The following is a 23809-nucleotide window of genomic DNA, read 5'->3' on the forward strand; positions in this document are numbered from 1 at the left end:
AAAAAGCAGAAATGATATGTATTAATGATGTATACAGACAACCAAATCCTGCCTCATCATAGAAAGTCATACATTCCCCCCTCCATATTAGCCACTGCTGTTACCGTGCCAGTAAATCAGGTTTGACCAGCTGCACAAACTTGGCACAAACATCTATATTATATATGACCACAACATATGTTGTGGTCACGTGCATGAGGAAAATCTCAAAACGGAAGAAGCACAGCACTGCGCAGGTCAGCATCACATCAGCTAAACAAGCGAGCAAGCAACATGAACAACTACAAGCGCCAAAGAAAGAAGAGAGGGAGAAAGAGACAGCGAAGCTTCAAAAGACAAGGGGTAGGGGTTGGGTGGTGGTAGCCTGGGTAAACCCAGCCCCCACGTGACCTGCTCTCAGACCGTCTGAGAGCAGGTCACGTGGGGGCTGGGTTTACCCAGGCTAGGGTGGTGGTAGGGGTGCTGCCCTGGGTGTCGGGCCAGGAGAGAGGCTCTTAGCCTGGGTAGTGGGTGGCTGGCCTGCTGGGTCGTGCATTTAGACACCCGTTAAGATAGGCACAAAACACCGGCCACATGTTCTGTGGACCAAGCTTCGAAGAGGAAGGAATGCCCATGATGAACGAGGTAATGGCTGGGAGAGGTTAGATCCAGCCGGTCCATGACACGCTGCACACCGCCTCGCTCAGCTGGTTCTGGTTGTGGGCTATCGGCATTGCGGTCTGGTAACGCTAAAGTTCCGGTTGCAGGGAGCTGGATGTCGATAGTGGTAATTAACACATGAATTACGGTATTATTGAACACAGTGTGTTGATGTATGTGTTGATGAGGAATTAACTATGATGACATAGGCATAGCCTACTTAATTAATAGTAATTCATATATGACTCAGTGTGTTCATCAAACATACCTTTCATTAGTTGATGATGCGGTAAGCATCAATTAATGGCTTAATTCATCATGAGTTAAGCATGCATTCATGCACATGTTTGCACCAGTATTGTAAAGTGTTACCGCATTATGTTGGCTATATATTTTTTGTTTTTACCTTAGTCTTTTTAATTTCAAGTAGATTTACTACATTTTCACATTGTTCAATTACATTATTCAATTTCCTTCTTTGGTGACGGCCACATGACAGGCAATACATTTTCTGTGACAGCGCACCTGCCCTGACCAGATGAAAAGGTGACAGCGCACCAGAGATGAAAACATCGTCACAGCACACCGACCGACCAGGCAGACACACAGATTAAAAACACATTTTGGTGACAGCACACCAGTCCAGACACAGATTAAAACATAATCACCAGCAGCACATAGACAACGTTATGTGATCAGATAGACGTTACCCCTCTCTGTGTCACTGGATGGTGGCTTGCATGTGCTCTGATCCACGGTGAGGTCCGGAGATTAGGTCCCCGGCCCGCTGGCGGGCGCAGGCTGCAGCGGGCGCTCGTCCTGCACGTCGTCCTCCACCTCTCCCCTCTCAGTGTCACTGGGTGGTGGCCTGCAGGTGCTGCTCGCCACGGCCAACACTGGCTCTTGTTCGGTGCTACCAGTAGTACTAGCGCTGCTGCTGCTAGCTCATCTTTCTTTTAAAAAAAGTGGATATGATGTTTAGCCTCAGCCTTGATATCATCACTGGTGACATCATCACTGACTAACATAGCTGTGGCCGGCACAAAAATGTAAACGGACAGACAGAGAACATAGACATCAGATTATCACTGATGACATAATCACTGAACTTTAGCACTTCAGTGCTAATCACTTAACTTTTGTCTTATGGCAATCAGCCTTAGAGCAATTAGGGCGTAATTGCTCTAATTTAAAAATGTGTCTCCGTCAGGTCACCATCACCCAGGTGGGTGCTCTTTACACCCCCTGAAAGTTTCAGCCCGATCGCACGTAAAACGGCATACTGTAGCTGTGGCCGGACAAAATTCTTTAAACAAACAGACAGACAGACAAACAGAGTCCACATTGCCAAATGTATAGATTGATGGATGGATAGATTGATTGATTGATTGATTGATTGATTCCTAGGCTCAGCTTGACCGCTGTGCGGGCTCACTTGCTATGACATTACTGATGATGTCACAACTTCGCATCACTGATGACATCGCATTTACTCTTATGACATCACCGATGACATCACAATTGATCTTATGACATCACTGATGATGTCACAATGCCTATGACATCATCAGTGGGACAAAAATGTAAACAGAACAGACAGAGAACAAACAACTTGCTCCCTTTTAATATAATATAGATGTTTGTGCCAAGTTTGATGTGCAGCTGGTCAAACCTGATTTACTGGCACGGTAACAGCAGTGGCTAATATGGAGGGGGGAATGTATGACTTTCTATGATGAGGCAGGATTTGGTTGTCTGTATACATCATTAATACATATAATTTCTGCTTTTTTCATTGAAAAATCTGGCCTTGAATATGCCACAATCCAGTGTGCTTGTCCGACTCTACCCCCCACCCCCCACCCCCCCCCACACACACACACACTCCCCAAAGTCACATAGTTAGACAGACTGTTTTAAATCAATTTTATTCTGCTCATCATAAAGATATCTTTTTTACATAAAGTAGGCTGTACAAACGTTATAATGTAAGCTCACAGAATACACTTATGTATAACAGTATAAATAGATGTATAAATAATAAAATTGACTGGATAATCATACAGGACATTGTTCATTGTCATGGACATTGTTTAACCATTTGATAGACAAATGTGGTCTAGACTTACACAAAAAGTCACTGGACCATGATAACTATAAGATAAATAAAGCAGAGAATATAAGGATACATTGTTGCTGAAGCATTCACCCTGCATGCAGCAATATCTGTGATCAGTTCCTCAACAACAAAGCGTCACTGCAGGGAGCCAGCCCTTTCTTACAACTTTAATATGATCATTTTGGATGTTTTGATAGTTATTGTGGGAACACAGATATTGTATTTACTTCATTCATATAATTTTCTACACATAAATTGACCTTTAAAGTCAACAATTCTAAAGTTATTAATTTATTATTAAAATATTGCTATATCACATGGCATTCAATGAGGCAAATTGTACATGTACATAGTGCAATTATTTTGGATGGACTATCCATGATTTAAATCATTGTGTTTTTATTTGTAGTATTGCCATATTATTTTCTTTTCATTGGACCGTGTGTTCAGTGGTTTCCAACTGGCGTTCCAAGGTGTATATGTATGCTGTCATTTGCATAGTTGGATAGTGACTGAAATGCAACCAGGAGGCATCCTCTAAATTTGCCTGCCCCATTGTACTTAATGTCTTACATTACAATTTGGAATTTAATATCTGGAGATTATTCCGACGCTTACTGCTTGAGACCTTACTCTCACAAATCTCGTATTAATTTCTCATTCCAGTGACGGTGGCCATAGTCCTTTGACATGTCTCTGCTGACACTTATTGCTGGTTTGAGAGTATCCATGACAACGCCACCAAGAAGAATGCAGTGAGGAGACTGATCTCATGGCTTACTCCACTTGAAATCGCTGTAAAGGAATAGAGAAGAAAAAGAAACATGTATTTAAAAAAGTGTGGAAAGTTTTTGCACTTTTTGATCCAAGTACAGTATTACTCAATATTGCATACCTGTGTCATCCACAGAAACAGAGTTGGGGTTAATGTTGAAGGCTGTAATTTTCGGAGCTGCATTGATCAAAACATTTCCAATCCGGGTAGCAGTGGGAACAGATGAGGCCGTGAAAGTAACATCCATGTTATTGACGATTGATCCATTACTGCAAATGGAATTACAGAGAAAAGAATTGTTCCAATCATCGTGACTTTCTGGTCATTCTTTCATTCTAGAAAAGCTGAACATAAACAAATTACCTGAATGATGTCACTGTGATGGAGCTGAAGGAGGAGGAGAACTCTGCGTTGTAAAAAGGCTCAAGCTGCAGGAATAAAATCAGATTGTAAGTAGTAGTAGTAGTAGTAGTAGTAGTTTATTTGTCATTGCATAAGAATTTACACAACGAAATTCCAGGCTCCCCATCTTGCAACCATTCAGTACAATACAATACAATCACAATCACCAATTAAATAACAATTCACCAAAGCAATTCACCAGGCGCCACAGTATATAGACACAGACTATTAATAGTGGCAGCAGTATGATAAATAGTATATAGTAATAATAAAGTCTGTGATAAATGGCAATAGTATAATAATTATAGTATGGCATACATAATTATTTAATAAGCATATTTATTTATTATATTTATATTTATTTATTTCCTTAGTCTTTTTAATTATCCTATTAATATTTCAACTATTTATTATGTTACTTCACATTATTTAATTACACCATTTAATTTCCTTATTTTCCTCATTTTATTTATTATATTTACTACCCCACTAAAATGACAAAAGGGGAAATGCACGACTACCTAATGGTTAAAAGTGGAATTACCTAGACAGTTTTTGCCAGTGAGTGACAATATAGCCCAAACTGAATGGAGAGGGTTAATGCTATTGTAAACTAGATTGAAATTTGATTTGAAAATGTATACGGCCACGTACTGTAATTTTCTTGAATTTCCACCATTTAGAAAATCCCAAATACATGTAAATGTGTTTTAACAGACAAAAATTATTGTTGGAAGATGTGATGTGATTAGTTTCTCAACATCTGCCCCCAAAGGAAGGCTTATTATAGAATATGACATAGTTATTAGATATTTTAAGACATTTTTGTAAAAAAAAAAAAAGATTAGGATGCAGCAATGTATATTGTCTGGTCTCTTGTGATATCAGAATGCAATAGATACTACCACAGGCTTCATTTTAAGTGGGAGACTTACCTCTGTCTTTATCAGTGTGGCACGAGTTACAAAAGCTGAAGATGTTGAAGTCAGCAAGTCACTTGTAAATGTCTCATCAGATGAGAAAGTGACCCGTACGGCAGTGAGTGCTACTGTAGTGGCAGCAGCTGTAGTGGCAGCAGCTGTGGTGGCAGCAGCTGTGGTGGCAGCAGCTGTGGTGGGGGCTGGAGTGGTTGCTCTGTGGTTTAAATAACCTGTGAATTTTTTAAGAATAAATTATTAATAGCTTGCCCTTACATTGTGAGTATATCAGTAATGCATCGTACAGTCATGTGCAAGGCAAAAACATGTCTGATGTCATTTAGACCTTTAGTTCCACAATGCTACATGGCTGCTGCATCAAAACAATCCTGTCAAAGAGAATTGGTTTTGCAAACTGCAAGCGTCTTATCATATAATTCTGAATTTGCGATACTGTCAAGAAAGTAGTGACAAGCAGGGGTGTAGTTGTAAATACAGAGGTGGGTAAACTATCCAAGGCGAGTAGTTTACCCACCTTGTTTGCCCTCAATGATTTATACAGTTGATCTGAAAATAGGTGAGTCAACTATCTGCCTCATTTCAAAGAGGTAGGTAAACTGCATTTACTTGCGTTTACCCTTCACTACACCCATGGTCACAAGCTAGTCCCATGCCGATCTACAAAATGGCTGTTCTTGAGAAATGATTCACTCACTTTTCACTCCCATTGTGTTTGAGTGATGTTTTATTAATGTCTTTATTGTCACATGGTTACTGTGTTTTTATGTGTGGTGGTGGTGTTTTAGCTGCAAACCAAATTGCCCTATGGGATTATATAAAGACCAAACTGAATTTAAGCAAATTACCAGTTAGTGACTGACAAGCATTTTCATTGAGTGACAGATATCTAGAATAGTCAATCCTGCCACAAATTGCACTTGTCACTAAGCTATGTCTGTTTCACATTTACAAGCATGATTTTGCTCCCAACTTTTCAATTCAGGCAAATTAAAATGATGTTTCAAATAATGAGTAGAGTGGAATTTAGACTTATGTGTTAACTGTTAACTTACCTGATATTTGGAGAGAGTTGGTATTAATAGTGACGTTGAAGGTGTTGTTGGGGTTATTCACAGCTTCTGTCACAGCCGCCACAATGGTATCAGCCGCTGGGATAGATGAAGCTGGAGCAGTCCTGTTGAACTCAATCCCCATTTCTGCTTGCGTGTTATTAGATTGTGCTCTGGCTCCACGACGGGATTGTGCTCTGGCTCCACCACGGCTGCATCACAAATGCCAAAATCATAAAGTCAAGAGTCAAAATCTATGAAAATTATAAATTATATTGATGACTTATTTAAATATGTAACTTATAGGTGTCACACAGATATAGATAACATCATTATCCACATAGAAACATACATGAGAGAGGCTTTAAAAGGAAGTAGAATTTGTAGTTTACCTAAATGCTATAACATAGGTGCGGATGAAGAGAACACCAAATTTCTCACTGAAGATTATATGATACTGCAAGAAGAAAAACAGGGGGGAAATCAGACATAATTATTGAGTGCATTTCAAATACAATATTCTCCAAATGAATATCAAATGGGATGGAATGAATTTCAATGCATGTGAAATCTGCATTAGAATGCTTTGTTTATCAGTTGCAATGAACAGTGTAACGATTTGCTTAACAAGACAACATCAACAAAACGATGAAATTATTCTTACCATGGCAACAACTGTGACTGAAAGCTCTTTGAATTGTGTGCTATTGGTGTTCATGAGTTCTTTTGTGAATGGATGTGCCATCTCTGAGAGGAGAAGTGCAACTGGTGCAGCAGCTGTAGTTGGAGCAGCTGTAGTAGGAGCAGCTGTAGTCTTAGCAGCTGTAGTCTTAGCAGCTGTAGTTTTAGCAGCAGCTGTAGTAGGAGCAGCTGTAGTAGTTGTGAGCGTGCCACCCACATCAACAGTGGTGGTGTCAATGTCGAAGGTTGTAATGCTTGACGCTCCATTGATCAACACATTTCCAATCTGGGTAGATGTAGGAACAGATGAGTCCGCAAAACTAACTTTGATGTTGTTGACGATCGATCCACTACTGCAATTGGAAATGCAGAAAAACAAATTGTTTCAATCATCATGACTTTCTGCCGTTTATTCTTTCATTCTTGCAAAGCTGAACATAAACAAATTACCTGAATGACACCACTGTCAAGGAGCTGAAGGAGGAGTATGCTGCTTGGTAAAGAGATTCAAGCTGCAGGAATAAAAGCAGGTTGTAAGCATTATGTTGGCTATATCTTTTTTGTTTTTACCTTAGTCTTTTTAATTTCAAGTAGTTTTACTACATTTTCACATTGTTCAATTACATTACATTCAATTTCCTTCTTTGCATAATTTTCTTAATTACCGTAGTCCTTTATTGACTACCACAGTAAACTTCCAGGAGGGGAAGGCTGAAGGAGGAGGGGTACGCTGCTTTGTAAAGGGTCTCAAGCTGCAGGAATAAAAGCAGGTTGTAAGCATACTCTTAATGTTTTCTTTTCCTTAGTCTCTTGAATTTGGAGAATTTTCACTATTTCATTTTAACGTTTAATTACACAATTCAATTTCCTTCTTTTCAGAATTTCCTTTATTAGCCATTTTTATGCCACCGCCGGCGATAGCCAGGCCGGAGGCATTATGGATTCGGTTTGTCCGTCCGTACGTCGGTCCATACGATGTTTGTTAACGTCATATCTGAGGAACGCCTTGACGGAATTTAATCAAATTTGCCTCAAACGTCGACTTGGACTTAAGGATGAACTGATTAGATTTTGGTGGTCAAAGGTCAAAGTTCAAGGTCACTGGACCTCACGAATGCCATTCCCAAGTTTGTTAACACAATATCTCATGAACGCCTTGACGGAATTCCTTCCAATTTGGCTCAAACGTCGACTTGGACTCAAGGATGAACTGATTTGATTTTGGTGGACAACGGTCAAGGTCAGTGTGATTTTCAAGCTCGTTAATGCGACATCTCAGGAATGCCGTGACGGAACTTCTTCGAATTTGGCTCAAACGTCCACTTGGACTCAAGGATGAACTGATTACATATTGGTAGTCAAAGGTCAAGGTCACTGTGGCCTCACGAACGCCCTTTGCCTTCACGGAATTTCTTCACATTTGGCTCAAACATCAAAGTCTGGCCAGACATGGATGTCAACTGCTCATTAGCAGAGGCATATATCCGCGGTGCGGTCGTTCTAGTCTTTATTAGTCCCCCTGATACCACTGTAAAATTACAAAAATGGAAGTGCACTGAGAGTGCATCCTATCCTCACATAGTGATGGGGTGATTATATTTATTTGAAACCCAGCAACTGGAATCAGATGTCATCCCACAAGAGACCTGGGTATTTCACTGTATGATCCACCATTGTAGAAAACAAGCTATACCCTATTAAGACGTATTGCAAAGACCAAGTGGAAATTTTGAACACCGAGTCCGTATTTTTCACCCAAAATTGTCGCACGTTTTAAAATAAATATGACCTCATGTTGTGTCACTGTGTCACTTTCGTCCATCATTTAAGTTTTCGGAAAAGGTTTGATTTTCTGCGTTTTTCGCATCACTCAATAGGCTTTTGTGAGCTGTTTGACCTGTCTGTGTTTCCAGGTGACAGATTAAAAAATGCATACGAAAAAACCGGACTGTGTGCGCAAAGACCTTAAGACTGCCTAGCAAGAATGGTAGAAGCAGAATTAGGCTTGGGAACAAATTGGTAATTCTGAAAGTTGAATATATTGAAAATGTCTTAGTTAATAGTTTTGCCAGTGAAACAATATAGCGCAGCAGCAATACTGTATATATTTTCAATCCTTTGAGCAAATGCCCTGATCTGTCTGATATCACAGGGTTCATTTTAAGTGGGAGACTTACCGCTGTTTTTATCTTTGTGGCTCGAGTTGCAAAAGCTGTAGATGATGAATCTGACAGGTCAGTTGAAAATGTCTCATCAGATGAGAAACTGACTGAGAAAGTAGTTGTAGCAGCTGGTGTGGTTGGAGCAGCTGTTGTGGTGGTTAGAGCAGCTGTTGTGGTTGTTGGTGCAGCTGTTGTGGTTGTTGGTGCAGCTGTTGTGGTTGTTGGAGCAGCTGTTGTGATGCTTGGAGCAGCTGTTGTGGTTAGAGCAGCTGTTGTGGTTGCAGCAGCTGTTGTGGTTGTTGGTGCAGCTGTTGTAGTTCTTGGTGCAGCTGTTGTGGTGGTTAGAGCAGCTGTTGTGGTTGTTGGGGCAGCTGTTGTGGTGGTTGTAGCAGTTGCTGTGGTGGTTAGAGCAGCTGTTGTGGTTGTTGGGGCAGCTGTTGTGGTTGCAGCAGCTGTTGTGGTTGTTGGTGCAGCTGTTGTGGTTGTTGGAGCAGCTGTTGTGATGCTTGGAGCAGCTGTTGTGGTTAGAGCAGCTGTTGTGGTTGCAGCAGCTGTTGTGGTTGTTGGTGCAGCTGTTGTAGTTGTTGGGGCAGCTGTTGTGGTGGTTGGGGCAGCTGTTGTGGTGGTTGGGGCAGCTGTTGTGGTTGTTGGGGCAGCTGTTGTGGTGGTTGTAGCAGTTGCTGTGGTGGTTAGAGCAGCTGTTGTGGTTGTTGGAGCAGCTGTTGTGGTGGTTGTAGCAGTTGCTGTTGTTGTTGTTGGTGGTGGTGTTGTTGGTGTTGTTGTTGTTGTTTGAGGTGGGCGGATGGTGGTCAGGGGCCTGCAGAAGACATAGCATCGTTTGAATAGTATATTTAATCTTCATGCTGAAAAATGTATACACACGATAAGAACAAAAACATTCAATGTCCTACCGTGAGCCACATGGCCCTACATCCATCACTGTAGGAGAATGTGTAATCTTCATTGTTGGCCGTTTGGCACATGGAAGAGCGCTGGCCTCAGCAAGACTGGAGATATCTAAGGAGGAGAGGGAACTTACTGTAAGATCATGTCAGACTGTAACGCTTCCAGTCAGGTGTACAAGTCATTTAACAGTTACAAATCCATTTTTATTGTTGGAAAAACCCCAAACAGAACCAGACATATAGAATCAAAGCTGGCAGTGAAGATATCTTTTGTCTGCCTACCTTGGAAGCTGAAGAGTGCAACTAGACTCCCTCCCTTGAGGTAGTCTTTGGACTTCAGTTCCTGCAGTCCTGCGAAGTACCTTCTTCCGACCGAAGGGCCGACAAAGTAAGACTCATTATTCTCATCGACATATTCGGATCCAGTGGTACGAGGGTTATCCCAAACATAGCTACCTGTTTACAGAAGGTATACAACAAAAAAGTAAATACATTTTATTTTATTTTAAATCTTAATTTTATCTTTATTTTATATATACATATACATATACATATGTATATATATACATAAGATTTCATGCATTTTTGCAGCATTTCATCCTACTTTTATGAAACTCACCATCACTGAGTTTATCACTTGGATCAGTGGTGAAGATCCTTGGTTTGGACATCTGCAGTTGGATGTTGGGGTTCTGATCCAGCATTAGAAAGGTTGCTTGCCTCCATGGACAAGGCCACTCCAGCTGGTCATCATAGTCACCAGACACCAGCCTCACATACATCCCAAAATAACTTCTGTAAAGCTCTATCTCCACCTGGTAGCCGTACCCGCTTGCAGAGTACTGGCGTGGGCTGAACAAACTAGTTCCATACGCACTATTTCTTAGACGTTCCTCAAAGTCATTAATCTGCAAGGTCAGATGTGGACACTCGGTCTCAGACAGGTTGATGTCATCGATGGAGAAGCCTCCTGAAGAGCTTCCTGCTCCTTTATGAACCTCAAACTCCACCTGGAAGTCCATGGCGGCATCCAGGGGAACATGGTGGAGCTGCCAATGAGATGTTGGTGGACCTGGAGGGAGGATCTTAACAATTAGAATATGTGCTGATTGTGATGACTACATTCAATTACTCAACTTACACATGGTGCACTAGATCAGATCCAACCTGAATGCAAACTATGATAAATCACAATAAAAGAGAAAACACTATACTTACCAGTGATCTGTCCCATGAGGCGTAGCTGTCCTCTAGAGTCGTTGAACTCTCTGATCCAGATGTTGAGCTGGTCTGACTCGCTGCCGCTGTGGAAGTAGTAGAACTGGAGACACTGGACGTGACACTCCCTGCTGAGGTTCATCCTCTTAGTCTCCAGCCAGGCGGAGTCTCCCTCCTGACCGGATGCTGTGCTGGCATGCATGAAGTAACCTGCATCTTGAAATAGAACAGCATAGACTAGTGTTATTGTATTGAGGCGGATTGGACTGTGTCCGTCTATCTGACGGTGAGATCTCAAACACTTTTTTTATGAAACTTGGAGGAATTAAGCATTTTGGTAGCCTGGTAAAAAATCATCCTGATGATCTCACATTCTGTTTCGCGCTACATCAGCCTGGAGTTCCAGCCACGCTCACGTTGATGTCAGTGGGCGGGAGTACTTGCCTTGATAGCCAACTCCTTCAGCCAATCAGTGTCGCCAAATCCACTCAGAAGAATGCCGAAAACTTATTTTCCGCTAAGAAACTACTTTTATACACATACTATTCTTCTGGTTTAATTAGTGTCATTGAGTCTATGACCCAATCTCATTTCTTATTTTTACCCCTACCCATCGTTTTTTTTTGTTACTTTGGGAGATGCCGTTACTGCTTTGACAATGGTGGCCCTGATTGCCCAGTTGTATGTTACGTTCTAATTTCTGGAAATGGCGATATGAGGAAGTGAATAAATAATCATAAAATACTACTTGGAGAAAAAAACTGTATGAATTATAGGATCAAAGTCATTTAGAAATCTTACCATTTTCAGTGGCACTAGGTAGGCCGGTGTGGTCAGTGCTAGGACCCCCAACAGCCTTTGATACTCTTTCCCAGTCGCTCGCTCCACTCTTTGAACAGCGTTTCATTCCACACATGGTATCATTGTCAAAGCCGCAGTACATCTTAAATGCAATGGATGACTCTGTGGAGGTGTATGAAGAACAGAGGATACAAAAATATTGCTTTAATGTTTCACATTAAAGCCTCACAACACATCATGTGCTCTGCAGGAACAGGAAATGGGATACTGTACATTGCACAGTATAGCAGTTAGCGGTTGACAATACAAATCAATGTCAGAAGTATGCGGACACCCACTTGTCAATCTTCCTGGAAATGGTCTCATTTATAATAATTATACTAATACATCAAACATAATGGTAATCATTTGTTGATGTTAAAATGTTGCACCTAACTCTTGCTGCAACAATCGTTAGTGTACAAGACATACACAAAAATGTAGATTGGAGAAAACTTATTCCATATACATTCTACCAGTCCCATACCATACCATATACAGTGAGTGGGGACTTAATCGTAGGCTTTAGCATTTTGAACATATATGATCACAAATGATATTGAATATATCGAACAGTTGAAAAGTGGTTAACCTAGGCATTTTGCAGTCAGACAATGAGCCCTGTACACAAGTTGGCAAAATTGTGCAAGTTGCCCTGCAACCAAGTGGGATACACCATTTGTATTGGTGAATATGAATTATTGTGTCCCATAATATGGGACATGTGAGGTCTCCAGACCATAGTTCAAGCAGAAGGCCACTCACGCGTAATCCGATCTCAACGTGGTCAAAAATCCTAGTATGACGTCTGCTATGACGTCAAACATGACGTCAGTTAATCCGCATATATATAGCAAGGGTTCTACGTCACCTCTCTCTCTCTGGCCGATCATAGCAGCAGCAGCCCACGGCAGTCCATCTCCCTTGAAGCCGGCCTCCGAAGCGTTGTTTTGCACCAGATCCGCAGACCGAATCAGCACCCACAAGCCTTCTCTACCCGTGGATATTCCCATTCCTGGCATGTCGAGTTCAGTCATCGGTCCCCTGTCCCGGACCGGCCACGGAGCGTACTTGCCTTCCGAGGTGTCTGACGAAGACGTTGGCGAAGCGACCGGACCACAGGCTGCCAGCATAGCCCCCCGCGCGCCACTGCGACGGCCCCGGTAGGAGAGCAGAAGACGAAGCGCCGCGCCGCGGACGCCCAAGAACGCGTGCGAGCGTGCCGGAGGGAGAGGCCGATCGGCGCAGACGTGCGAGAGGCCGCGGGCGAAGACCAGTAGAGGCAGCCGCCCCGAGAGCCGGGAGCCGCTGGGGAAATGCAGGCCGCGGGGCCGCCGCGAGACGCCACGTACTTCCTGGTCGCACTGACCTCCAGGCCGCCGGGCAGATTCACGGTGATTGACGGGAACCGGCTTGGATAAGCGCTGAAGCCGGAGCGCCGTGGCATCTCGGGCACTCTGGGCAGACCGAAAGGTCCATGGGGCGAACGGTTCATTCGGCGGCAACAGCTGAAATGTAGTGCAATTTGCTTTCCCTTCCAAATCCAGCGACGTAAAATAATCCATTCACGAAAAGAATAAGCACTCCCAGGAATTCATGGACGATAAAAGTTTAACGTTACTGCAGTCAAGCAGAAAGTCGCACTCGGCAGTAAAACTCGCATCCATGTAACGTTAACCCATCGGGTGTCCTGTTCTTTCTGTCACGAAGACTATAATCCACCAGATCACATGACGTTTTTCATCAAGTCTTTAATCCACCGTCACACTTCAGGACATCCTCTTAATCCAAAACAGAGTGTGAAAAGTAGCTGTCTCTCTCCTTGTCGTGGTGTTTGTGAAACGGAAGTTCACGGTAACCAGAGACCTTTTATCGTAAAGATGCGACAGCACACAGCCAATCCGCCATTTTGGAGACTAAGCTTCTGCCCCAGCAAGGAGCCGTATTTCAGGCCAAAATGGCCGCAGCGCTGTTTTCAAAAAGGCACTATATACTCTTGCCTTCTCATTCTCAATTATCTTTGCTGTTACACGCAGCTGAGTTTGTTTATTTTCTACCTCTGGGTCCCCAGTGACCCCATGTGACTGATGGTGACTGACTCCATTGGCCAGTGGCGCTGCTCTTGAGGCAGAGGAGGGCGCCTGCATGGGCTAGGAGATCCCCCCCCCGTGGGGGATCGGGAGTCAAGACTCGTTGGTGGTGGACTGGGGAGGTGGGTGGGGCAAAACAACGCTTCGGAGGCCGGCTTCAAGGGAGATGGACTGCCGTGGGCTGCTGCTGCTATGATCGGCCAGAGAGAGAGAGGTGACGTAGAACGGGGGGGAAAGAGAAAGAGAGAGCAGAAAGTCAGGGTAGTCGCGCCAAGGCAGCCAAGTAGGCCAAGCCGGGAAGCGCCAAGCTAAATTCTAATGTACCAAGATCGAAGGCCCGACCGAGTTGGGAGCGCCGGCCGCAAATAGCTGTAAGTCGCTAAAAAGGTCGAAGGCCGGAAAAGTACAATCGCGAAGCGCCAAGGCGGCCAGGTAGGCTAAGCTGGGAAGCGCTATCGCGAGGTGCCCGACCGAGTTGGGAGCGCCAGCCGCAAATAGCTGTAAGTCGCTAAAAAGGTCGAAGGCAGGAAAAGTACAATCGTGAAGCGCCAAGGCGGCCAGGTAGGCTAAGCTGGGAAGCGCTATCGCGAGGTGCCCGACCGAGTTGGGAGCGCCAGCCGCAAATAGCTGTAAGTCGCTAAAAAGGTCGAAGGCAGGAAAAGTACAATCGTGAAGCGCCAAGGCGGCCAGGTAGGCTAAGCTGGGAAGCGCTATCGCGAGGTGCCCGACCGAGTTGGGAGCGCCAGCCGCAAATAGCTGTAAGTCGCTAAAAAGGTCGAAGGCAGGAAAAGCAAGATCGAAGGCCCGACCAAGTTGGGAGCGCCAGCCGCAAATAGCTGTAAGTCGCTAAAAAGGTCGAAGGCCGGAAAGTACGATCGCGAAGCGCCAAGGCGGCCAGGTAGGCCAAGCTGGGAAGCGCTATCGCGAGGTGCCCGACCGAGTTGGGAGCGCCAGCCGCAAATAGCTGTAAGTCGCTAAAAAGGTCGAAGGCCGGAATAGTGCAATCAACTACTGGCGCCTGCAGATCTCAATTAACCTCCGGTAATCAGATCTTCCTTTTGGGGGATCTCCTAGCCCATGCAGGCGCCCTCCTCTGCCTCAAGAGCAGCGCCACTGGCCAATGGAGTCAAGCGCCAAAGCATTTGCCATGCACGCCGATTGCTAAATAAAGTTTGTCTAATCCTACCAACTGGCCTCTCCTGATTGAAGTGAGGTCTCCAGACCATAGTTCAAGCAGAAGGCCACTCACGCGTAATCCGATCTCAACGTGGTCAAAAATCCTAGTATGACGTCTGCTATGACGTCAAACATGACGTCAGTTAATCCTCATATATATAGCAAGGGTTCTACGTCACCTCTCTCTCTCTGGCCGATCATAGCAGCAGCAGCCCACGGCAGTCCATCTCCCTTGAAGCCGGCCTCCGAAGCGTTGTTTTGCCCCACCCACCTCCCCAGTCCACCACCAACCCCTAGCCCATGCAGGCGCCCTCCTCTGCCTCAAGAGCAGCGCCACTGGCCAATGGAGTCAAGCGCCAAAGCATTTGCCATGCACGCCGATTGCTAAATAAAGTTTGTCTAATCCTACCAACTGGCCTCTCCTGATTGAACATGGTACTATCTTATCTCTGGATACAAGATAGTGCCATGATCATCTCCAAAAATCTTTAGCGAGTCAGTCGAACTCCGATCGTCCCAAGAATTCCTTTCTGTGGATGATGGCATGTCATGTCATGAACACTGAACTTGGCCATAGAAATAGTGGGCGGATTCTAAGGCAGGAACACTGATTTAACTTGGCCATGGGAATAGTTCATTATTAAACTACGATAGGTGTCAGCACCCTTTAACTCATCTTGCTGTACATATATTAGCAAAAGACAGCTTGAATATTCGATGGCACTTACCACATTTGTAGCGGCGGTTCAGCTCGAGCATGTCATCAGGACTCACTTCCAGTCTTTGACCAATTACGTCCTGGAATTTGGGGTCTTTGGTGATAATGGTAGAGCCGTTGCCATTGGTAAAATAATTTTGTCCATAGTGCATCACTGAGTTGTAGTCGTATGCAACTCCCTGGGTGCTGGTGAATTCTTCGCTTTTTATTGCAAAATTTCCCTCTCTACCTAGAGACAGACACAAAAATCAATTACCTCACCACCCTAAAGTAATCATTTGTGACAGCAATGAATAGGAATATCAGAATCAGAGTCTTAATCAAACCTTCTTGAATGTTTTCGAACACAATGGTTACATAATCATCTCTGTCGTATCGGGACTGTTCGTGATAGAAGCCAAGAGCATGGAGGAATTCATGTTCAACGGTGGAAAGTGAATCACAATATTGTCCGATGGAGAGGACCTGTAGTCCATTGAACACTTGCCCAACGTATGAGAAACATCTAAAAAGCAAAAGGCACTCATCATCAATTTCAGATTTAGGCTACTCATATCACTGATACGCCAGAAAGTTACTTGAAATAGTTGTTTACATATACTTTTAGTTCTACTGTCTTGGTCTATAATACTGCAGGAATAAACACATATACACTTTAGCACTACTATACTCTTATTATACAAAAGGAATCTCATCAGCATCAGCTAAATGATGAAGGCCATGTTCACATTACAGGCAAATCTGATTTGCTGATAAAGTCATTAATCATCATTATCTTGATTGGTTTCCCAAATCTGATTTGGGAGTGTGTCCGCACTGCCACAAATCTGATTCTCAAGTTGGATCTGTGTCCAGATCTAAACAGCCTATCTGCATGGGTTGCTATGGTAACGACGTGGGTGTCAGTAAATATGTACGTTCGTTGGTGACGTGGTTTTCCTGCGCAGAAGCATTTGATGATGAGTTGCGAGTGACGTTCAAATCAGATTTGGTGGATCTGCGCATCCGCACTTAACACCTTGCCTGCCAACGACGAGTGTAGTCGTCAAACACAATCCAGCTGTTCACTGCCAGCGACGACTTGACTCGTCAAAAAAATGATTTTTTTTTTTTTGACCGTGGGATGTGCATCTAACCCTTTTACATCTCTTATATAATTATTGGAGCCACCGAACGTTTACAACCCATTCCACCGACCCACTAAGTGGCAACAGTGCTCTCCTGACTAGAGGAACGCAAGCATTTTTTTAACTTGTCACGCCATTCTCACCCCAGCCATTCTCATGAAAATGGATGGGGGAAAACGCTCTCGTTTTCGCGCTGATTGCTGGCGATGCGGGATTGCAAATTTACATAATACATTACAGGTGGAACACACTTTGAAACACGCAGCATAAATATGACCAGAATCGCAAAAGCTTCTCTCAACCAAAACTCCAAGAAGCGAGCGAGTCCATGCCGACTTCCTCAAACAGCGGCCGTGCAGACAGGCACAGGACAGCAGCAAAAGCACTGAGACTGTGACGGCCGCTGCAGCCAAGAAGAACGCCCACGGAGGGAGGAGTTGAAGCAACTCTCCCTCTCGCTCTCTCCCTCTCTCTCTCTCTCTCTCTCTCGCTCTCTCTCTCTCCCTCCCTCCCTCTCTCTCTCTCTCTCTCTCTCTCTCTCCCTCTCCCCCTCTCACTAGGATTAAACCTAGTGCGTCTCCCTCCCGAGAGGGAGGGAGAGAGAGAGAGAGGGAGGGAGAGCGAGAGGGAGGGAGAGAGAGAGAGAGAGAGAGAGAGAGAGAGGGAGGGAGAGCGAGAGGAAGGGAGAGAGAGAGAGAGAGAGAGCGAGAGATGGAGAGAGAGAGAGAGAGAGCCAAAAATGAATGGTTAAAGTGACATTTCTATCGAATTTCACAAAAAGCCGTTTATCTCTGAATATTTTTTCTGACGCTAAAACCATGCTGTATTCAACTGCTAATGCTTACATAACTACTAACTCTACAAACTAACTCTTTTAGACAGAGAAAGTACACATTCTATTAGTACTTTTGAGATATTGTATGTTCACAAACTCCAAGCAGAAAATAATCCTCGGCTCTTGTAAAATGAGCCACAATCCTCAAAAAACGGCTTGGCAGAAGCTACCTACAGCAAGAAAAAAACGGCTGGCAGTCAATGTGTTAAGCAGAGCCAGATTAACACCCCCAGGGGCCCCTGGGCACTGAAGCTCCCAGGGGCCCCCCTACCTATCATCCGGATGTTTGGATGTTTTTTCGCCATATTTAGAGGAGTATCTCATTTTAAATTAACATTAGTATTATACTGTTATGTCATTATTTAGTTTCTGAGTTTCAGTTTCTCACTCACTCATAGGCGATTCTAGGCTTTGCAAACAGCAGGATAAAAATATTAGTCTGACTGGGGGGTTTCTAGGGGGGGCCGTGCCCCCCCTGGACAAAGAAATTTTGTACATTTTAAAGTAAAATGCATGAATCTGATGCACTCTGAGAGCAAAAGGAAGAGGCTAATCTTTACATTAATATCCTCTTCACTGTGCTGTGGCTTTACAATGATGAAAAAATAATTGACATTACATTTCCAATACAAAACAGCAGAGGGTGCCGCAGCACCACAAGCACCCCCACTTCCCGCGCCCCTGGTCACCACTTGCCCACAGGCATCCAATGAGACTAAATCATCAGACTTAATCTTCTTGGAAACACATTTTATTTTGTCCTGATTGGTCTTAGATTTGTGTCATAGTTCTGTGGAGCCCAACATGAGCCCGACCAATTTTTTTTTTTTTTTTTTTTTTGAGGGCCCCTTCACCCCGAGGGCCCCGGGGCACCTGCCCCGGTTGCCCTATGGTTAATCCGGCCTTGCACTTAAGTCACATCAGTCGAAAGCAGATTCAAAACTACCTCCATATGTGGTTTGGGACAAGTGACACAAATCAGACTTGGAGCGTCCAGACTCATAAAACCAATCTGGATAAAGTCATTAGGTCACTAAAGTTCACAAATCAGATTTGTCCTCCTATAGTCTGAACATGGCTTAAATGTACATGTAAATGCATTTATTTAGAGCTTACATAAATGACAAGGCTCCTCGAATGATGGGCTGCAAGAGGTTTACATGTCATATGCATGGTGTGCTAGCCTGGGTAAACCCAGCCTCCACGTGACCTCTATCTATGTGCTATCAGTCACAATACTTGTGACTGATAGCACATAGATAGAGGTCACGTGGAGGCTGCAGGTTTACCCAGGCTAATGGTGTGCATGCTGACATTTTTTCATCCACAAATGTATGCAATCCAAAACAACAGCAGCAACCAGAAAGATATTGTCATCAGAGTTATAAGCTATTGCTGGACAATACGTACCCATTTAGCTTCTGGACAGAAATGTAATAGTCCTCAGAGTCCCTGGGTTTGAAGTCAATGCATGACTTGAGTCTGAACTGGTCAAAGGCTCTCAGGATGATTCCTCTAGCGTTCATCTCTTCAGTATGAGTTCATTGGTGATGATGCCAAGGTTGTGTTAAAGACATGCATGGTCCATGCAATGATAAAATGAGAGAAAGGTCAGACAATGAAATGGATGGAGGAGGTTCACGTCTAATAGGGATGAGACAATATATTGAAATTTAATATCGCAATTTTTTTTTTTAACAATATGTATCGTGGGGCAGAAACACTGGATTGAGACACAATAAACAGACATACCGTAATTCAGGGCGCATTGCAAAAACACACAATATAACTTCACCTGAGCATCTAATAATGATGTGCTGAGTCATGCAGACAAAATTTACCAAGGTCGTTTTCCAAGATATATGGAACTGGGGATGTCCATAGTTGACTCTGCTCAATAATGGTGGACCTTTGTGTGCTCTTCAAGAATATATAAGAATAAAGTCAAGTCCACATACATCAGTTTTAGATTTGAATGATTTACCTATAGTCTACACAATGTTAAACTTACCATCATAATATCATCCCCAAACAAGCCTGCATCTGTACAAAGCAGAGAAAAGTGAACATGTTTCCAAGGAAATCCAAGTACAAGCATTTACTGGCACATGATGTGACTGATGAAGCCTCCACACACACACAGCTCTATTTCAAATCCCTTTGTGTTTAACTTTACCCTTGTTTATTTCAGTGATGTCCTTCTCGTCATCAATTTCTGAAAAAGATAAATAGAGGAAATGCAGCTTTGTGAAGTTGCAGATGAAAGCTTACCAAGTAGCAGATAAGGCCAGTGGCGTGCCGTCCATTAGGCGAACTAGGCTAATGCTAGGGGCGCTTGAGCCGTTGGGGGCGCCAGAGAGGGTAATTTTTTTTTTTTTTTTTTTTTACAAATACTTTTTCATGATAATAGGCCTACTATCATCTTACAATAGTAGACAAAAAATAAGCACAACAACGTCTTAAGTCTTTAAATAATAGTGAAATCATTTTTCTAATTCTGGCTTTCTGGCTGCCTGGGCTGCAGCACTTTCACCACGGTCCCTAATCCATACCACCCCACCCCCTGCACGGCCGCACCCTCTTCTACCTGCTCGGAGCTTTTTCCCAGAGTGGGGGAAGCCCAAGGGAGCTGGAAGGTGGGTGCTGAGGGTGCTGAAGATTTTCGAAATTGTTGGATTTGGCTGTCTTGTGTTTATACCACCAACAAAATGCATTAAAAAACAGTTTGTGCTTCCCAGCTCTAATCTTATTTCATACACTCTCTCTTCAAAAGTGTTTGATTTTCATCATAATCTGGTTTTCCATAATAATAATAATAAGTTCAGTGTTTATGCCTGTGTTGCTGTCTGTTGTAGTGTAAAACGACAGGTGCTTACATGAAAGTGAGTGAGAAAAGGAGACGATACTGAATAATGACATCACAACAGTATAATCCTAATGTTAATTTAAAATTAAATATTCTTCTAAATATGGATGAAAGTCCAAAAAACGTAAAATTTTCTTCGGTGCTGCCCGGCAGCACCGAGAGTCCCTTCCTTACAGCACCCCCTACCTAAAAGTACTTCCAGCGCCACTGGGGAACGGCGATTCTGACCCTGCACTGCAGTGGTGGATTAGCTGCGATATAATTTGGATTATATTTTCTTTGGGGGGGGGGGGGGGCACCAGAAAAAATCTTGCCTAGGGCACCAACTTGGTCAGGCACGCCACTGGATAAGGCATACAGATAAATACACAGACAAGAAGAACAATAAGGTGACATGTTTACATGTTACATACATGTAGCTGATCACTCACAGAATAAGAGGCTAAGTGAACGTCAGGAACCTTGTCCATACAGAACCACTGAGCAATGAAGTCAAAAATCAAGAGAAGCTTTTACCCTTTTTCCTTCTTCGTTCCGGCTGTTAGAAAAACACATATCTCATATCATATCATTTGATCATCTCATATCATCATATCATTTCATATCAATATGACTTGAGCCATAACACAAATTAGGGTTCTTAGAAAACACTAATCAAATCATTATCAATTTTCAAATGACACATTTTAGCACTTTTGTACCATTTTCTCTTATCAGGAGAGGCTAATTCATATTCATTCTAAAGCCACATTTCGATTAAAATGGAATAGATAATGAATCGACAGACAGTACAACAAATAATAACTCTTACCATGGAGAATGTTGATGAGACTGCCAAGCTCACCACAAGGAGAATATAGGTATTCATCCTCTTTAGAGTATGTCTCTGGCCAGACTTACTTTGTACAACAGAGGCTATGTAAAAAGAAAAGAAAACAAATAAACACCTAAAAAAGGTTCACCCATATAGTATTATTATTTTTATTTGATAATATTTGCAACAAATCAAATTAAGCCACTATAGTATCCAACAAAATGCATTTGATTTGTTCAAAACAAATTAGGAATATTGCAACACAAACTTCAAATCACCAATTGATGAATGATTAAATTGCTTTCCGTAAAATCTGTATTTATCTAGGTAAGAGGACAGAAAGTGTGTATCTATAAGCCTATTGATGTTTACCTTGTGTCAGCAAGTTGGTTGAATGTGTCTCTTCCTCGAATGCAGCTTTGAAGTAGCCTACTATATATGAGGGAAAGTGTTCAGCGTGCATGCAACTTGGCTCTCCAGACAATGTGAACAGGTTTACATCACATTCTTCACTGATCAGTGACAGGGATCTGTCATCTGGTGTGACACTAGCTGTCGCAGTTCAAACTATTTGTATGTTGCAGAACAAGCACTAAAGCTGTCATCACACAGGGACATCCTGATAGCTTTACTACACGAACTCCGGTGACTTACATATATATACCGTATATATATATATATATATATAAACGTTAATTACAAAGTGCTTTATGACAAAGATGGTGTTTACAAAGTCCAAAAGAAGTCTGGCTGAATCCTCAAACTAATTATTTTGTGTAAACAATTAATTGCACAAACTAGCACACAGTGTCTGAAACATACTGGGTGGTTTATAGGGACATAACGACAGCTTTAGGGGTGAACTGCAGCAACTAGTGTCACAACATTTGACAGTTTGTGGTCTTTCAGTTTTAGACCCTGAAAATATATAATAGTTTCCATTTTGACATCAATCATCTGACTTTTTATGTGTAAGCCTGACGAAGCGTTGCGTTTTTCTTGCCCGTGTCTCCTCTATTTTTTGAAGTTGTACATTGTATTGTAAACCTGTGCAGGTTACCTGTAGTGTGCACCAACACTTCTGCATTAAGTTACATTGTATTGTAAACCTGTGCAGGTTATGTGCACCAACACTTCTGCATTAAGTTACATTGTATTGTAAACCTGTGCAGGTTATCTGTAGTGTGCACCAACACTTCTGCATTAAGTTACATTGTATTGTAAACCTGTGCAGGTTATGTGCACCAACACTTCTGCATTAAGTTACATTGTATTGTAAACCTGTGCAGGTTATCTGTGCACCAACACTTCTGCATTAAAAAGAAACCAAGAAGCTCCTTTTTCCACTATTGATCACTATTTTGACTTTGAGCTTGTTTGCTTTCACTTTCTCTGTTCCTCCTTTTGATGTGTAACTACAGAACACTTTGACCTTTGCCCTTTGCATGACAGACTACAACCAGCAGGTTCATTCACTGTCAAATACAAAATGACAAAATTAATTCCTATGCAGTGACTTTGAATTGCCGACTGATCCCTGACAGGTCCTTGGCAGGTCCCTGAGGTCCTTGGCAGATTAAACAAGGATAACATAAACCTAATTTAATATACTTAAACTTACCTTTTAACTTAAACAAATTCAACCTCATAATAAATAATATAGATATCATTAGTTTCTCTAAAGCAATGTCCCTGATGGCAGAAAAAAAAAAAAAAAAAAATCAGCTACCATGGGAGGGGGAATTTAACTCATTGAGTGCCAGCCACTTTTGGAGAACGGACGCTCCCAGTGCCAGAGTTTCAGAGCGTTTTCAGTGATTTCTCAAGGCCCACAGAATATTGTGTGATATTACTATGTAAACACCGAACACGCAAAAAGAACGATGAGACTCTCTTCTATCATCAGCAAAAACAGGTTTATTGATATCATTTTCCGTTCTTTAGTTATCAGCCGGAGAAGATAGCTTGATTTAACCAAAAACAGCCGTTTTTTTCTAGAAGCTGAGATAATGAGCCTTTTGTGAAATTAAACATTTCAAGCACATCACTGACTCTGAAGCTAATATTTTCTGATGTAGTCACACCTCAAAAATAATTTCCTTCAATAAAACAGTGAAGGCCAGGGAATTTTGTTTGGCAGAATAATATTTTTTAGCTGCAACCAGCAGCGCTGGCCCCTGCGTGCGCTGCTGGTTGCAGCTTCTTGCTGGTCTTGATTTACTGCTGGTGGGCATCGGATATTCTGGCTTGCGTTTGCCAATCCTGTCCTGCTGTCTGGGTCTGTCTGGGTCAGTGTTGTGTGCTGCTCTGCGTGCCCCCCCCCCCCCCCCCCCCCCCCCCCTCAACTGCAAACCCCTCCTCCGTGGGAGTGTCTCTGGTGGCTTTCTGCTGCGTTTGCTGTGCACAGTGAAGGGTGCGCTACATCCAGGCTACATCCAGCTTTTTTACAGCGTTC

The 23809-nt window shown here is 43.0% G+C and overlaps 1 protein-coding gene across 1 annotated transcript; it reads right to left on the minus strand.

Moving 5' to 3' along the window:
• Nucleotides 1-1410: 1410 nt before the first annotated feature.
• On the minus strand, nucleotides 1411-21826 carry LOC310798930 (uncharacterized protein; the record flags this gene model as incomplete). The annotated part of the gene is made up of 22 exons (XM_083661487.1): nucleotides 21727-21826; nucleotides 21352-21487; nucleotides 21057-21078; nucleotides 19851-19889; nucleotides 19686-19717; nucleotides 19516-19594; nucleotides 19085-19202; nucleotides 16039-16217; nucleotides 15723-15941; nucleotides 11690-11851; nucleotides 10889-11104; nucleotides 10290-10742; nucleotides 9953-10126; nucleotides 9677-9782; nucleotides 8781-9582; nucleotides 7054-7115; nucleotides 6587-6956; nucleotides 6315-6379; nucleotides 5926-6134; nucleotides 4871-5085; nucleotides 3897-3961; nucleotides 1411-1516 (listed from the first exon to the last, which is right to left on the minus strand). The coding sequence occupies exons 2-22, from the start codon at nucleotides 21406-21408 to the stop codon at nucleotides 1411-1413; spliced, it is 3750 nt and encodes a 1249-aa protein (XP_083517613.1). The 5' UTR covers nucleotides 21409-21487; nucleotides 21727-21826.
• Nucleotides 21827-23809: the final 1983 nt, after the last annotated feature.

The sequence above is a fragment of the Poromitra crassiceps genome (genome assembly GCF_964638095.1).
Source record: "Poromitra crassiceps genome assembly, chromosome: 26".
Classification (NCBI taxonomy): domain Eukaryota; kingdom Metazoa; phylum Chordata; class Actinopteri; order Beryciformes; family Melamphaidae; genus Poromitra; species Poromitra crassiceps.